The following is a 14,676-nucleotide window of genomic DNA, read 5'->3' as shown; positions in this document are numbered from 1 at the left end:
CCAGGGAACAAGGTGGCCACTCTCCCCTGGCCTCCCACTCGCTGAGCCTGGGGTGCTGGGTGGACATGAGGCTGGATATCTCCAAGGCCTGGCCCTGGCACATTGCCCCCCCCCATTAGAGGCCTGGGGAAAAGGGGCTGAAGCTGCCCATGGAGCTGCTTCTCTATGCCCCGTGGAGGGGCCACACTGCCCCATGAGACCCCTCAAGCTCTTGTCTTCAGGCTCCCAGTTCACCAAGTATGGCTGCCGCCGGAGGCTGGACCACAAGATGGTACACCGAGGCTTCTGCGACGCCCTCACGAAGCCCAAAGCCATCCGCCGGGCTTGCAACCCACAGGAGTGCTCCCAGCCAGTGTGAGTGCCCGGGGCCACCTGGCTCCTCCAGCCCCAGTTACTCAGAGAGACAGGCCTGTGCATCCTTTCTTCAGAGACCCCAGCCTGGGGTCCCGTGAGAAGAGAAGGCAGATCCCCGGGGGCTCCTGGGGAGGCAGGTGCGGGCTCTAGGCCCTGAGTGGTGCTGGCCATCACATCCCCTGCCGTGTTGGTGGATTTTTTCTCCCTCAGCACGTGTCATGGGGTCTAAGACCCCTCAGGCTGTGCGGTGCACCCCTGCTTTGCACATGCTGCACTGAGACGGTCATGTGTGTCTTAGAGATGATGACATGTGCTAATGCCAAGATGGGGAAACTGAGGCTCAGTGGGGACTGGCCATCTTCAGGTCCTGTGGTAGATATTCCCCAGGCCACTCATTGCGGCAGCTGCAGCCTTGATCCTTTAGCCCAGGGCTTTGGCAGGGCTGCATTTCCGGGCCCAGGTTCCTTTCGCAGGGCCCTGAGGGGAGAGGGTGGTTGGTACTTAGGCCTGGGGGGGCTAAGTGGGGACAGGTGCTGTGGGAGTCCACCCTGTTTCCCTGAAGGGTCTGTGATGTCAGCAACCACGGAGGGCAGAAGGCAGAGCCAGGAGCCTGAGAAGGGACAGATAACCAGGGCCCTCCATGCCCCCACCTGGCCCCAGCAGGGCCTGCAGCAGTGTCACCTGCTAGATCTCAGTCAGAGCCCCCGTCAGGCTCTAGGCTGTCTTCCTGATAAAGGGGAAGATGCCCCAGGGAGGCGGGCTGCCTTCTCTCTGCACCCCTGGCCACAGCCCAGCCAGCTCTCCAAGGGGACTGACCTATTGCTCTGCCCCCACAGGTGGGTCACAGGTGAATGGGAGCCTTGCAGTCAGAGTTGCGGGCGGATGGGCACGCAAGCTCGCTCTGTGCGCTGCGTACAGCCCCTGCAGAACAACACCACCCGCTCCGTGCACACCAAACATTGCAATGACGCCCGGCCCGAGGGCCGTCGGGCCTGCAACCGTGAGCTCTGCCCTGGGCGATGGCGGGCTGGACCCTGGTCCCAGGTGAGAGGGCCCCCTGGCCTCACATCCTCAGCCCCCAAACCCAGCTTGGGCAGGACTGAGGGGGTCAGAGCGCTCCATGTGGGTCTGGACGCAGTTCTTGGCCCAGACCACATCCTGTGGGTCTCAGGGCACGGTGGAGGCCACACGGTCCATGCTCTGTTGAGAAACTGACTGGAATGGGTGTTTGCACTGCAGGGCAGAGGCTGCCATGTGCTCAGGAGCTTAGAGTCCTGGGAGAACGGGGGCAGAGGGGTGGTCTGGAAGACCAGCCAAGCTGGTAGAAGGGAACATGGGGGAGGGAGGACTTGGACCGGGACTGGCTGGTCTCAGGGGCTGGAGCAGCAGTCCAGGGCCAGGGCTAAGCTAACATGAGTACTGACACCCAGCTCACAGGCCTGGTGGGTCAGGGTCCTCAAGACCAGCCTCGGGCTCAGTGATTCACTGGAAGGACTCACAGGACTCAGACGTCATCATACCCACAGTTGTAGTGCATTTCAGCAAATCACAGGATAGAATCAGCAAAAGGGGAAGGTGCGTGGCCGAGCCCAGAGGAAGCCACGCACAAGCTTCCAGGTGTCCCCTTCTGGTGGGCTCCCAGGGCACACTTAGTTCTGTCAGCAGCAGCGTGGGACAGCATGCATGAAATGCTGCCAGCCAGGGGAGCCCTGTAGGCCTGGGTGTCCAGGGGCTTCCAGGTGTGCCTGACTGGTTATCCAAGCTCTAGGCCCCCAGGTGGGGGAGCAAGTGCTCATTGTCAAACACACTGTTGGTACAAACTAACTGGACAGACTGGTGCGATGTGACTCGGGGCATTAGGTATGCAGAAACGCTCTCCCCAGACAGAACATCCTACGAGCATGGTCCCCAGGAGCTTCCCAAATCTTGGTCCTGAAAGCAGGCCTTCTTTGGGGCTCTGTAAGGTTTGAGAAGCCTGGGGACTGCCAAGTCCACCATTTCCTGCACTGTGTAAGGTGAGGACTGGGGCATTCTCCCGGTGGGCCTGGTCTGAACTGGGAGCCGAGTCGGGAGTGTGGGTGTGATGGCTTTGGGCCTGTCCCCATGCAGTGAGGTAGAGGGGATGCCAGGCTGGAGGGGCCAATGAGGGGGTTGGTGGCACAGGCCCTTGTGTCCAGGGGTCCTCTGCCACAACTCCTGGTCTCCATCAGAGCATTCCCAGCAGTCCCTAGCGTACAAGAGGCTCTTCGTGTCCTGGGTGGGCTTCCTTCAGCCAGAGAAGGGAGATCCCTGTTGAGAACCTAGAAGTGTCAGGCTTTGTACATTTGCTCTAACTCATAGTAACTCACAGAGATAGGCCCATGTGTCCCCGACTTCAGAGACTTAGGAGATTGGGGCAGCCACTCAAGGCTGGGCAAGGCAACACTGGCCTCTAGCTCATACTCTACCCTCTGCCCTCCACCACCTTCCACGTGTTATCAGGTCACATGTGTGGGGAACTCTTTGGGGCCCAGCTGACCAGGGAGGCAGGCCCTGACTTGTGACTCTCTACCTGCAGTGCTCAGTGACCTGTGGCAATGGCACCCAGGAGCGGCCAGTGCTGTGCCGAACTGCAGATGACAGCTTCGGGATCTGCCGGGAGGAGCGGCCTGAGACAGCCAGAATCTGCAGGCTGGGCCCCTGTCCCCGTAAGCCTCCTGCTGCCCCCAGTCCCAGACCCCAGTGTACAGCGGGCCCGGGTGAGGAGGACTGGTCTGGACTCAGCATTTGTGACCTGGAGGGAGACACTAAGGGCTGATCTTTCTGTAGTCAGAAATGGGAAGAACTCAGCCCTGACTGTCTTCCTGGCCACTCCTCAGTGGTTTGGGAGACAGAAGCAGATTCATGGTGACCACGTGACCACCACCTCCTGACCCAGTGGGGCTCTGCCAGATGAGGTGCCCAGGTCCATGCAAGAAGGGGGTGCCTGTGTGAGTTGGGGTACCCATGCAAGGAGGGGGTGCCTAGTGCCCTCTGAGGAGAGCAACCAGAGCACTGTCTGCATGCAAACACTTTTGGTCCTGGAAAAAGCTCAAGATGTGGACCCCACTGTGAATCCCATCTACAAAGGAGGGAATTCAGGGAGGTCAGATGTGCCCACCCAACCAGGCAGGGGGCTAGAGCTGGGATTCACTTGCTCCCTATGTTGCTGGGGAGCAGGCAGGGTGGGGTGCTGGGTAGTGAGTAGCTGAGACCCAGGAGGCCTGGTGGGAGGTGGGAGAGAGGCAGGAGGTGGCCTGGACCGCCAGGGCCTCTCTGTCCCAAGGGTCCTCAAACGCCACATGGGGGAGTCAGAGCCCTCCTACTGATCCTGCATGCCTGGGGTGGTGGGTGCTGGCCCAGTGTGGGGCCTCAGGAGCCACAGCCCCTCCTTTCCCCTCTAGGAAACATCTCCGATCCTTCCAAGAAGAGCTATGTGGTTCAGTGGCTGTCTCGCCCAGACCCCGACTCACCAGTCCAGAAGACCTCGTCAAGTAACCGGCCCGTTTATAACTCTGCCTCTGCCCTCCAGTGCATGCCCTGCGCCCTGTGGAGCTTGCCGTGGGCTCCCCTCCTCTCCTTCTATGGAAAACTTCCCTGACTCTTCCTGAGCGCTCTCTCGGTTCAATCTGATTTTTCCTGGGCCTCTGTGCTAGGCCGTCTCCTTTGGAGCCGCCCTGGCTGCCTGGCTGGGAGGGCTCGCCTCGCTGAGGCATGGCCCCAGGGCACTGGCCTCTTGTAGGGGGCCGGGACCTGGCTGGTGATGGCGTGTAAAGGGGCAAAGATCTGTCTTGGTGCTGGAGGGGCCGGAGGCCAGAGTGCACATGTGACCGCTTGGTGACCACCTCTGGGAGCCACACCCCTCCAAGCTGGAGCTGCAGGTTGGAAGTCAAGGGGGGAAACCCACCGGTCCCCTTTCAGACACTGCCCACCAGCGAGGCGTGAGGCCAGAAGGGGTCTGGGGCACACAGTGTTGTGCCGCCGTGCCAGGTGGCCCAGCCCCGAGATTTCATGGGTATGTCGGGGCTCCCCAGCGGTCCCTGCTGTTGCTGCTGCTGCTGACCCTGTGCTCAGTGTGTCCTCCTGACTCGTGCGACTGTGGCCTGCTTCCTGTGGCCTTTGCGTCCAACTTCCACAGCCCTTGGCCCCCGTGCCCTGTCCCCTTGGGGGGTTTGGGTCACATGGAGGTGGCAGGGGACATGTCCCTCCAGTGGGACATGGGGACACACCGCCACTTCACTCTCTGTCCATTAGCTCCAATGGCCTTTTCTCATCGTGTGCACATGACCCCATCCATGGAGGTGAGAGAGTGAGAGATTGAGAGAGAGAGAGAGAGACTGTCTGATGTGGATGCGGCCACCTACCAGTGTGAACAACTACAGAATTACCTCAATTTTTATTGATTTTTTTGCTTAGATAAAACTATGTAGAAAATGCCTTAAAGTTGAAAGGTAACAGAGTTGGCTGCTAACTCCAGCTTCAGAGCGGGGTCGTGATCCCGGTAGGAGGCAGGCAGCACCAGCCCAGGTGGAGGCCGCCCAGCTCATCCAAGGTTTCTCATAGCCAGGGGCCTATGCAGGGGGAGCCCTGGGCGTGCTGGCTCTAGCTGGCTCTGCTCTGCTGAGTGGAGACCCCCTCTGAGGCCGTGCAGCCAGTTGGCGCTGACTGTTTGCTGAGCCCCCTCCCGGGTGCTGCCTTACACAGAGGGCAGCGCACCGGCCGCCCCCCCCCGCGTGCCCCGGGCCCCTGCGTCGCACCCCAATCCCCACCCTGCCCCACCATCTGCTAACCGCACCCCGCCGCCTCCTCCCCGGCTCTGACTACTGTTATGTACATACTTGGTGTGTAACGCATACTAATTCTCACGACTGTTAACTTCCAACTTTGACTAGGCCACGCGAGTGACTCTGCCTCTGGGAAGGTGCGGTACGGTCCTGGGCATCGTGCTGTCTGTCTATATGCACTTTGGTTTATCAGGGATATTTTATTAGTGTTTTGTATGTATCCAATGACGTAATACCTAGGTTCCATTGTCGTCGCTTTTCTGGTTTTTTTATGAGACAACGTTAGTGTGTGCCAAAGTGACTGTGGAAATGACCTTTTCTCCTTACTAATGATGGAAAGACTTCCTGTCATGCATCCCACAAATAAAGTCAATAAAAGTTCCGTGAAACTGGGTGCTCGGGTTTGGCCCGGGCTGGCTCCTTCTCTTCACCTCATGGCTGGCAGCGCTGCCGAGCTGCTGCGGGGACCCTTCTGTCACATTAGGGGCTGGGCTTCTGCTTCAAATGACTGCCACCCCCCACCCCTGCCCAAAGTGGATATCTAGGCCCCTCCCCCACTCCGGTCATTTTTCAAAATGTGACAGCAGCCTGTGGAGACACTCCACCATGACTTTGACTTCTGAATTATTCCTGCTGAACGAGCCCCTCGTGGGACCATCTGGGTTCTCTTCTCGCAAATGGTTTCACCATCAGAGAGAGGGCCTGAGGGGTGAGTCTCTCCCCCTCTCTGGGATCAGTGGAATGGGAATGTGGGGTCAGAGGCCTGATGGTGCTGGCCCAGGTCACTGCGCTGTGAGCCACCATCGGGCCACCACCCTGGCTGCTGGCATAGCTGTCAACCTGAGATGATCTGTTCTGGGGGGAAGAGGTGCCCACCTGGTCCAGGTCCAGGTCAGAACGAGGGCACGGCAGCAGTGGCTGTGGGCACCTGGCCTATGCATTTGCATGAGCTTGTGCTCAGTGGTGCCTGCCTGTGTCTCCTGAAGCCTCATCTCAGAAGCCATGGGGCCTGCTCACCTCACTGACCAGGACCAGGCAGCGGGCTGGGGACCGACAGGGCCCTCCCGCTAGTGGGCTTCTCCCTCCTGCCTTTCCTATGAAGGGGATCCTGTGCCAGGGAGGAGCACCACAGAGACAGGCTTCAGGGCACAGTTCAGACCCTAGTTGCCAGCCTGGAAGTATGGGGTCACAGAACCCAGCGCAGAGCTTTGGTCATTGGAAGGAGACACAGGAGACCCAAACAGCTTCCCCTGACAGATCTGCACCCATGCAGTGTCCCTGCCCAATGGATCAGAAGGAACCCCTGCAGAAGTGGCTCACCCCAGGGACAGCTGGGGTGCACCAGGCCACTGGCCAGTGGGGGTCCCACGCTTTCTTATCCTGTCACCCAGCCTTTGGGTGGTGAAATCCTGTGTGAGACTCAATTGAGGAAGCAGAGAACCAGGTTCTCCCCATCCCAGCCTTCCCAAAGCGTGGGAGACAGGGCGGTTTTAGGTGGTGCAATAAACATGACCTGAGCTCCCCTGAGCAGCCCCCCATGCCCCAGTTCCCTGTCCCCTTCATGGCACCTGGACAGGAGGCCCACCGGGGTAGGGATGCCATGATCTCCCTCATGCTAGCTTGCTTCTCTGCAGCTTAGAGTCTTGCAGGCAGGGCGGTCTTCCTGGAGTTGTAGGGGTTAAATGGCGACTTAAAACTTGTCTTCGCGTTCCCGGTTAGGGTTGTCTTCATTGACCGCCGCTTCTTTCCCATGAACTGTGGTAGTGGAAAGTTTTTTTCTAAAATAAACTTTAAGCTTAAAAAGAAAAAAGGAATTCATTTAAAGGAGGAAGCTAGTGGGCAAAACAGAACATGGGTGATATTTGGCTAGAGCCGAGATGGTGGGAAGGGCTCAGGAATGGCTTCAATTTATGAGAATGGGTTTGGTCTCAGTGGCTTGTTGTTCGCTGGAAGGCAGTAGGTCTTGCTATGTCATTGCTACTGGGAACAGCTGAAGATCAGGTACCAGGAAAATGGGATTTTTCTCTGGGTGTAGGGACCCTCCACCAGCTGCTGCCTCCAGATATGTGATGGGCCCCTTGGTGGCGGAATTCCTGTCCTCTGGGAGGGTTCTCTGCTCAGCGATAAGACTTAAAAATACCCAGCTGTTGGTGTCTTTAAGAATGGTTGGGAATAATGATTTTGAAATTGGTCTAGACCGATAATAGCATAGCCAAGCTCTTGGCCCGTAGCTTTCTTAATTACTCATTCATTCACTCATTTATTCATTCTCACTTTTAAGAACGTAAAGCAATGTAGCTACTGATCAAAGGAACCTGGGCCCGGCCCCCCAGCTGTCACCTACCTGTGGCAGGAAGAGGGACTCTTTGCCCTGACTCGCCCATGTATTCAGGGACATTTGTCGAGTGCTCTCTGTGTCAGGCTCTGGCCGGGCACTGGGACACCACCAGGCACCTGACCACAGGTCTGCAAGCTTTCTGTAAAGTGCCAGATGGTAACAGTTAAACCTTCTTTTTTTTTTTTTTTTTTTTTTTTAAGATTCTATTTATTTATTTGAGAGAGAGCATGAGCGAGGAGAAGGTCAGAGGGAGAAGCAGACTCCCCATGGATCTGGGAGCCCGATGCAGGACTCGATCCTGGGACTCCGGGATCATGACCTGAGCCAAAGGCAGTCATCTAACGAGCTGAGCCACCCAGGCGTCCCCAGTTAAACCTTCTTTACAAAACCAGGTGGAGGTGCAGACTTGGCCTACAGACACCATCAGCTGACCCCTGCCCTCTGCTGACAGGCTGCCTGGTTCCCAGGGTCCCAGCCTGGGGGAGAGAAGTGAGGGAGAAGTTTACAAACAGTCTTGGTGTTTGTCTGAAGGAGAAGGCACAGGTGATGGGAGGCCTCTGTTGTAGCAGGAGTGGTCCCATTCCCTGCAGCACTGCCAGCCCAGGCTCCATGCTTGTCTTGTTCAGACCTAGGCCTCAGTGGTATTCACACAGCTCACCTGGTGGCTTCCATGAAGGGGAGAAGGGCCAGGAACTGGGGAAGGGAGCAGGTGGGGCTCTGAGCACCTCCGAGCTTCAAACAGGACTACTCCACCTGGTTTGTAGGTCAGGCAATCTTATCTGGCAATTAAGTGTGAACTTGCCACCTGGGACAGAGTGCTGGGAATGGGAGGGCCTCTCATAGGAGGGTAGGCAATGCTTGCCTGAAGACAGGGTTCAGTGAGCCTGGAGAAGGAGATGAGAGCAACTAAAGAAAGACAGAGGAAGTGGACATGGTATGTGCAAAGGTCCTGAGGTTGGAGGGAGCACAGTATAAGGTAGGGGGGTCTAAGGCCTGAGTGAACCTAGGGAGTTGAAGGGGATAGGTCCTCACCCTGAAAACGAGATACAACACAGGGACTTCAGTCAAGACAGTGACATGGTCATATCTTCAGTTGAAAAACAGCATTCTGACTGGAGCAGGATAGTGGACAAGAAAGAGAAAGAATTGAGAAAGGCAGGTGGAAAGGAGGCTCTTAGCATGGTGCAGACAAGAAGCAAAGCAGTTTGACCCCATGAAGGGCAAGAGAGGGAAAAACAGACATACCAAGAGTGTCTAGCAGGAGATACTGATGGACTTAGGGGTGAATAAACAGGGGTTGGGGGTTGCCTGGGATTTGGCTTGTGTGCTGGAGAGCCCATTCTCCAAGACAAGTGGTCCAACAGAGACCCTGGGCTTACACCAGAGAAGTGGAGTCTCAGGTACATTGGGAACCACAGGGCTCAGGAGTCTGTCTAGTAGGCAGCTGTCTCCGAGAGTCTGAAGCTCCAGGGGTTGGGGTCAGTGTCTAACCAAGGGGGCCACCAGCCTGGGAAGGCAGATTGCAGCCTGAAGTGATGGGCAGGCAGTGGGCACCATTAGAACCTCCTGAATGGGAGGAGACCTGCTTGTTGCCGCGAGAAGTTTCTGTGGGTGAGCAGAGCTGCAGGCGAGTCTGTGGACCACACCCCCCATTGGCGCACAGCGTACCTGCATCAGAGGTGGCTTCCACCCCTGGCTGCCACTTCCTTCCCACCTTAATCCTTCCTTCCTTTCAGGAGGAGTGGAGGTCGCAGAGGGAGAGGGAGGGAAAGGTTTGAGGTCCTCGCTGGGACAGCAGAAGGTGGCTGAGCGGAGACACAGTAGGCAGGGGATGCCCAGTGATGCTGGCCATCGGGAACTTATCAGGGATCTGACATCCCTGTTGTGCTAGCTCGTGACTTATTCTCTCCTGTCAAGTGAATTCTTGTAAGTCCTCTGTTTTTGTGTTGTGTGTGGGATGAGGTGGGGGGGCGGAGCAGGGAGGAGGGTAGCAAACTCAGGAAGAAGACAGGGAAGGAGAGTAAGAACAAGAGGGTTGGGTGGGCGGGACTATAGTTGACCTTGAACCACACAGGTCTGAACTACACCGGTCCATATACACATGGGATTCTTTTAACAAATACAGCGCGATACTCCCTTACGATCTTCTTAATAACATTTTCTCTTGTCTAGCTCACTTTACTGTAAGAATACAGTGGATAATACATATACCATACAAAATCTGCATTAACTGTTTATGCGATTGGTAAGTCTTCCTGGCCAAGTAGACTATTGGTTGTTAAGTTTGGGAGGAGTCAAAAGTTAGATATGATCAACTGTGCAGGAGGTTGGTACCCCCCCAACCCCATGGAGTTCAAGGGTCTGCTTTGATACAGCTGCAAACAGAGCTCGAGCTGGGTCCGGAGGAAGGCAGCTGTGCGGCCAGACACCGGTCTCTCCGGGGAGCCATGCAGGCTATACGGCAGGGGTCCAGCCTCTTGGACCAGAGGGAGAGGAGCCTGCTGGAGGGCACCAGGTTGGGGAGCAGTTTGTGGGGGGCTGGCCAGGAGTTCAGTGTGGCGAGCCCGTGCAAGAGGTCGAGGCAAGGGGAAACAAGCCCAGAAAATTTCAGGTGAGGATGGGAAGATACTAAGGGGGAACGTGGGGAGGCCACCACCAAAGCTCCGGGATGTGTTCTATCAGGTTCTTGAAATCAGTTCCCTCAGATTGTTTTGTTATCGTTACTGCTTATAGGTCATTATAGGGCCGAACTGCGTCACAGGATTTCATGAGGGTTACCACTGGGATATCAAATAGGAATCGGACAAAGTCCCATTCTTTAAGACAAGTTGGAAACACTCCGTAAGAACAGACACACCTCATGTCTCAGACTTTGAGAGAGACAGAAAATCCCGGGGCCCTGCCTGGAGGTGGGGAGTATTGCTCACAGCTTGTGTGGCAGAACTGTGCTCCGGGGCTGCTCTGATGTCAGAACCACACAGACTTTCTGCGTGAGCTCGCTTTGCCGCTGTGCCATCTCTGGGCTCTTCCACACGCCTCTTCCTGCTTCCTGGGGGGAACCAGGTCCCCCCCCCCACTTACCCTGTCCTTTGGTTATTTGTGCCACTTTTCTCTTTCAGAGGGCCGCTGCCAAGGTGACAAGTCAATGTTCTGTAGGATGGAAGTCTTGTCTCGCTATTGCTCCATCCCTGGCTACCAAAAGCTGTGCTGCCAGTCTTGTAACCTGCACGACAACCTCACCGAGGTGGACAACAAGGCCGAGCCCCCGCCCAGGAAGCTCAACGACATTGAAGAGTTCATGCCCACCCTCCCGGTGCCTACCCTCGTCATGGAGGTGCACCCTGTGCCAGGCACACCCCCACAGGCACCCCTCAATGCCTCCAGCACCAACAGCACCGAGGACCACCCAGACACCAACGCTGTCGACATGCCCTACAAAATCGGCGGCCTGGACGAGGAGGTCCAGCCGCCCAACCTGATCCCACGACGACCGAGCCCGTACGAGAAGACCAGAAACCAGAGAATCCAAGAGCTCATTGATGAGATGAGGAAGAAAGAGATGCTCGGGAAGTTCTAATAAATGGAAAGATAGCATCCATAGCATTTTTTTCCCCTTGCTTATATATATATCCCATGGAATGGCAAATCGTGGAGTTGAAGGAAAAATTTCTGATTCCAAAAGGGTTTCGAGAAAACAGAGAGGGAGAATGACATAAACATCTATGCCTGTGGTCGTGATCATGTGGCAGCCAGCTTCGCACGTGTGTTTGTTTCCCAGCTCCGGCATGTTCTAAGTCCTGCGCTGGGACCAGGTGTGGGAGGGAGAGGAATATAGCAGTTCTACGATCGCCATTAGTGGGGGTGGGGGCAAGAGGCTGTCAGAGAGAGGAGACACGTGTCCCCGAGTTCCTGAGCAGTGATAGGGCATCTTCTTTCCTTGGGGGTGACCAACACTTCTGGAGCTGCGGGACATTTCCTATCCATCCCCAGGTGGAGGCACAAGCCTCACGGGTACGCATGGAGGAACAGTGATTTATCTGCTGATCAACCCGTCATTAAGATGAGCATGGGAGGAGGCCATGAACTTGAATGCCAGTGAGTCCAAGGGCCAGGCAGGAGGTGGGGATGAGCATGGTGGCCCACTGGGGACTGCGACCGACCTGAGAGGTATACCCTGCTAGAGCGGCTTGTGGGCTCCAGCCCTTGCTGCCTCTGGAGGAGCCGGCCCCAATGCCAGCTCATGTGCTTTCAGTATAGTCTAGCTTTGCCTGCGAAATCCTCAATCCTTAAACTTCAGCTCAGAATATGTCAGGGGGATCTGGAAGGTCTTTTGGTGTCTAGAGCTCCCAGACTGCAAGCCTCTGGTCTCTGGGCCTGGCCGGATACAGCCACTCGGAGAAAGGACTTCAGAAAAGCCAACTGGCCCATTTGGTGCTCTTGCCCAGTGTTCAACTCAGCCCACACTGAGCTGTGAAGCTGTCTGCTCCTTCCCGGGAAGGTATTGGGACTTGATAGATCTAAACAGTGGGCCACGTTTCCTCCACAAGGAGAAGACAGCAGGGTGCACTCCAGGCATTCCCACTCCTCTCTTGTCTCCGAGAACCCTGGCCCACGTGCAAGGCCCAAGACTCCCAGTCGGGGGCAGGGGGTTCTTCCACCATGGTGGCCATGCTTGGGGTTCTGAGATGGGGCTCTATGGGCTCAGGTTGGCTTCTGAAGACCAGCTTTGCTTATGGGGGTGGCCTTGCCCCATCTAGCCCTGTGGAGCCCCCTTCTGTGCCTTGGAAGTCCCAGCAGGGACCTGTGGAAATCTGACCTCTGATGAGAAGCACAGGGTGGGAGGTGGGGAGAACCTGCTTTATCTTTGGCCATTCCCAAACTTTTACAACTTCTGTTTTCGGCAGAGTGGTGTTTTGTGAGCAAGATGTGAAAGAGAGAAATGGGAAGGGAGGAGGGTGGACAGGAAGATGATGGTCTATTTTCACCCCTCCCTGCATGGACATTTTGTGAACATGTAGCCTCAACTTCCCCAAATTATAAGACCCAGGGGCACTTCAGCTGCTTAGCTGAGCCTGGCCTCACATGTAATTCTTACGTTTTCTGTGTCTAGCAAAGTTCTAGAGCCTTCATATTCTCACCAGTCATAGGTTTTGAGAGAACTCTATGTTTGGTTCCCATTCTATGGATGGGAACACTGAGGTTCAGGATAATACCATGATGGCTACTTTATACTGAGTCTGAAGTGCCCAGTATGTCTGTCTGATCCATGCATGCATGTGGGTGTGTGTCTGTGTGTGATCTAGGAGACAAAGTGAAGGTGTAGGAACAGTGAGAACGGTATCTGGGATGATGTTTAATCTCCCCACTGGGTGATAACTAGATGCTTGTCACCCCTGCCTGGCCCACTGGCTTCCCTCCCCTCTGTCACCGTGTCCCACTCACTCATGTCCTGGTGTCTCAAGGGAGCTTGCTGGCTCCTAAGTAGCAAACTGGAGAAAACATTTTTTGTCTATCTCTCATAGTATCACTTCTATAACAGATGTGATCTACAGCACTTTTGCAATCCTGCCTCTCTCTGATCAGGAAATGGATGCCTCGCCTTTCCCCGACTGGTTGAAGCTATGGCTGCTGGTGCTATTCATGGGCTGAAGGACTGGGCAGTTCTTGCTTGAGTCTGTCTTGGGATGCAGAAAGCTCAGGGTGGCTAACCCTACCCAGAGAGCATTACTTAGTTTACCCAGCCTGGTGGTCTCAGGATGGGAACACTCCATTCCCAGATTCCGGTGAAGCAGGGCTGCATGCCTTGGGGACTGGAAGGCTTCAGGGAGAGGCCCCAGCTGAGATCCAGGGTTACCGGTCTTCTTTCGGAAGGAAAGCGATTCCCTCCGGGAGCTGTAGTCCAGCATGCCCACTGTCCCATAGGTCATACTCAATGCCTGGGACCATATACACACACAGTTCTCCAGAACCGGACAGTCCTCTGAGGTCTCTCTATCTAAGGAACACAGGGTTTACCAGACTCTGAGAGACTCCTAATCCCCACTGAGCTTGGAACTGGTGGGAGAGTCAGCTGAGCAACAGTCCTGAACTTCCAGAGCTGGTGTCCATGTCTGGAGGCCCCTACAGACTGAAGGCCAAGGCGGTTTTCTAGCTGAGGTTCTGGAGCACCACTTAGAGACTCAGAGCTCTCTGTTTGTGGCTCCAGAAAATTGCGTCTGTGGGGAGACTTCTGTTGGGATTGGGGACCTGGCTCTCTGATCTGCTCCTTTTGGAAAACCCATGGAATTTCCCATATAAGCCTTCTGTTTGTATTTTAAGGTTGTTTGTTTGGCGTCTATAAATGGTGCTCAGTAACACTCCTATGAGATGAAGCCTGAGGACTCTGTTCCGCCAAATGCCAGGCAGCCGCCACAGGAATCATCATGGTGCTGAACTCAAATCACAGCATTTTATCTCACTGATCACAGCCATCGACACATTTGTTTTGGCTTCTTGATTTCATAACTTATTAAAGTCAAAATGTTTGTGTTTTTGCACATCATGCCTGTGTTTGTGTGTTACATTGAGTACGCAACGCCCTGTCCGCAACCTGAACTGGGCCAGATGGAAGGATGTGCTGCCTTCACAAGGCCAAGGGGTGGGCATGGGTGACATCAGGGGGCACCGAGACACGGCTGCTCAAGTCAGGATCCTGGGAAAGGCCAGGGGTTCCCAGAAGGACAGGTCCCTCTCCCAGCTCCCTGTCCAGGAGGTACCACTAGCTGTAGCTTCCAAGTAAACCTTTAGTTGTGGGAGAAGATGAAGAATCCCCTGACTCTTGACTTCTCTCCTATATGACCCCTGATTATGAGCTCTTCTCTCCTAGAATTAGGGTTCCCAGAAAAATTGCTAGATGCTGAGTTAAATTTGAATTTCAGAGAAACAACAAATAACGTTTTAGTATAAAATTAGGACACACTTGGGGTACCTCAGCTGGTTGAGCATCCAACTCTTGATTTCAACTCAAGTCATGATCTCAAGCTTGTGGGATCGAGCCCTGTGTGGGGCTCCATGCTGGACGTGGAGCCTGCTTGAGGTTCTCTTCCTCTCCCTCCACTCCTCTCTACCACTCACTCTCACTGTATCTCTTTAAAAATACTGGGGACACACTTACACTAAAAAATTATTGTTTCTTTGGAATTC

At 55.3% G+C, this 14,676-nt stretch overlaps 1 protein-coding gene across 2 annotated transcripts in view; it reads left to right on the top strand.

The window, feature by feature from the left end:
- ADAMTS2 (ADAM metallopeptidase with thrombospondin type 1 motif 2) overlaps positions 1-14,035 on the top strand; it is a 216,496-nt gene extending 202,461 nt beyond the window's left edge. For both annotated transcript variants that reach the window (XM_045069345.1, XM_013059699.2), the window contains exons 18-22: positions 222-354; positions 1,191-1,398; positions 2,912-3,041; positions 3,777-3,866; positions 10,614-14,035. In XM_045069345.1, coding sequence (XP_044925280.1) covers positions 222-354; positions 1,191-1,398; positions 2,912-3,041; positions 3,777-3,866; positions 10,614-11,071 — 1,019 coding nt within the window. In that variant the 3' untranslated portion in view covers positions 11,072-14,035. The remainder of the gene's footprint in view (positions 1-221; positions 355-1,190; positions 1,399-2,911; positions 3,042-3,776; positions 3,867-10,613) is intronic.
- The last annotated feature ends 641 nt before the right edge of the window (positions 14,036-14,676 follow it).

This window comes from Mustela putorius, unplaced genomic scaffold, assembly GCF_011764305.1.
Source record: "Mustela putorius furo isolate JIRA1106 unplaced genomic scaffold, ASM1176430v1.1 tig00003923_pilon_pilon_pilon, whole genome shotgun sequence".
Taxonomy (NCBI): domain Eukaryota; kingdom Metazoa; phylum Chordata; class Mammalia; order Carnivora; family Mustelidae; genus Mustela; species Mustela putorius.
The sequence above is the reverse complement of the archived record's forward strand: the minus strand, read 5'-3'. Positions and strand labels throughout refer to the sequence as shown.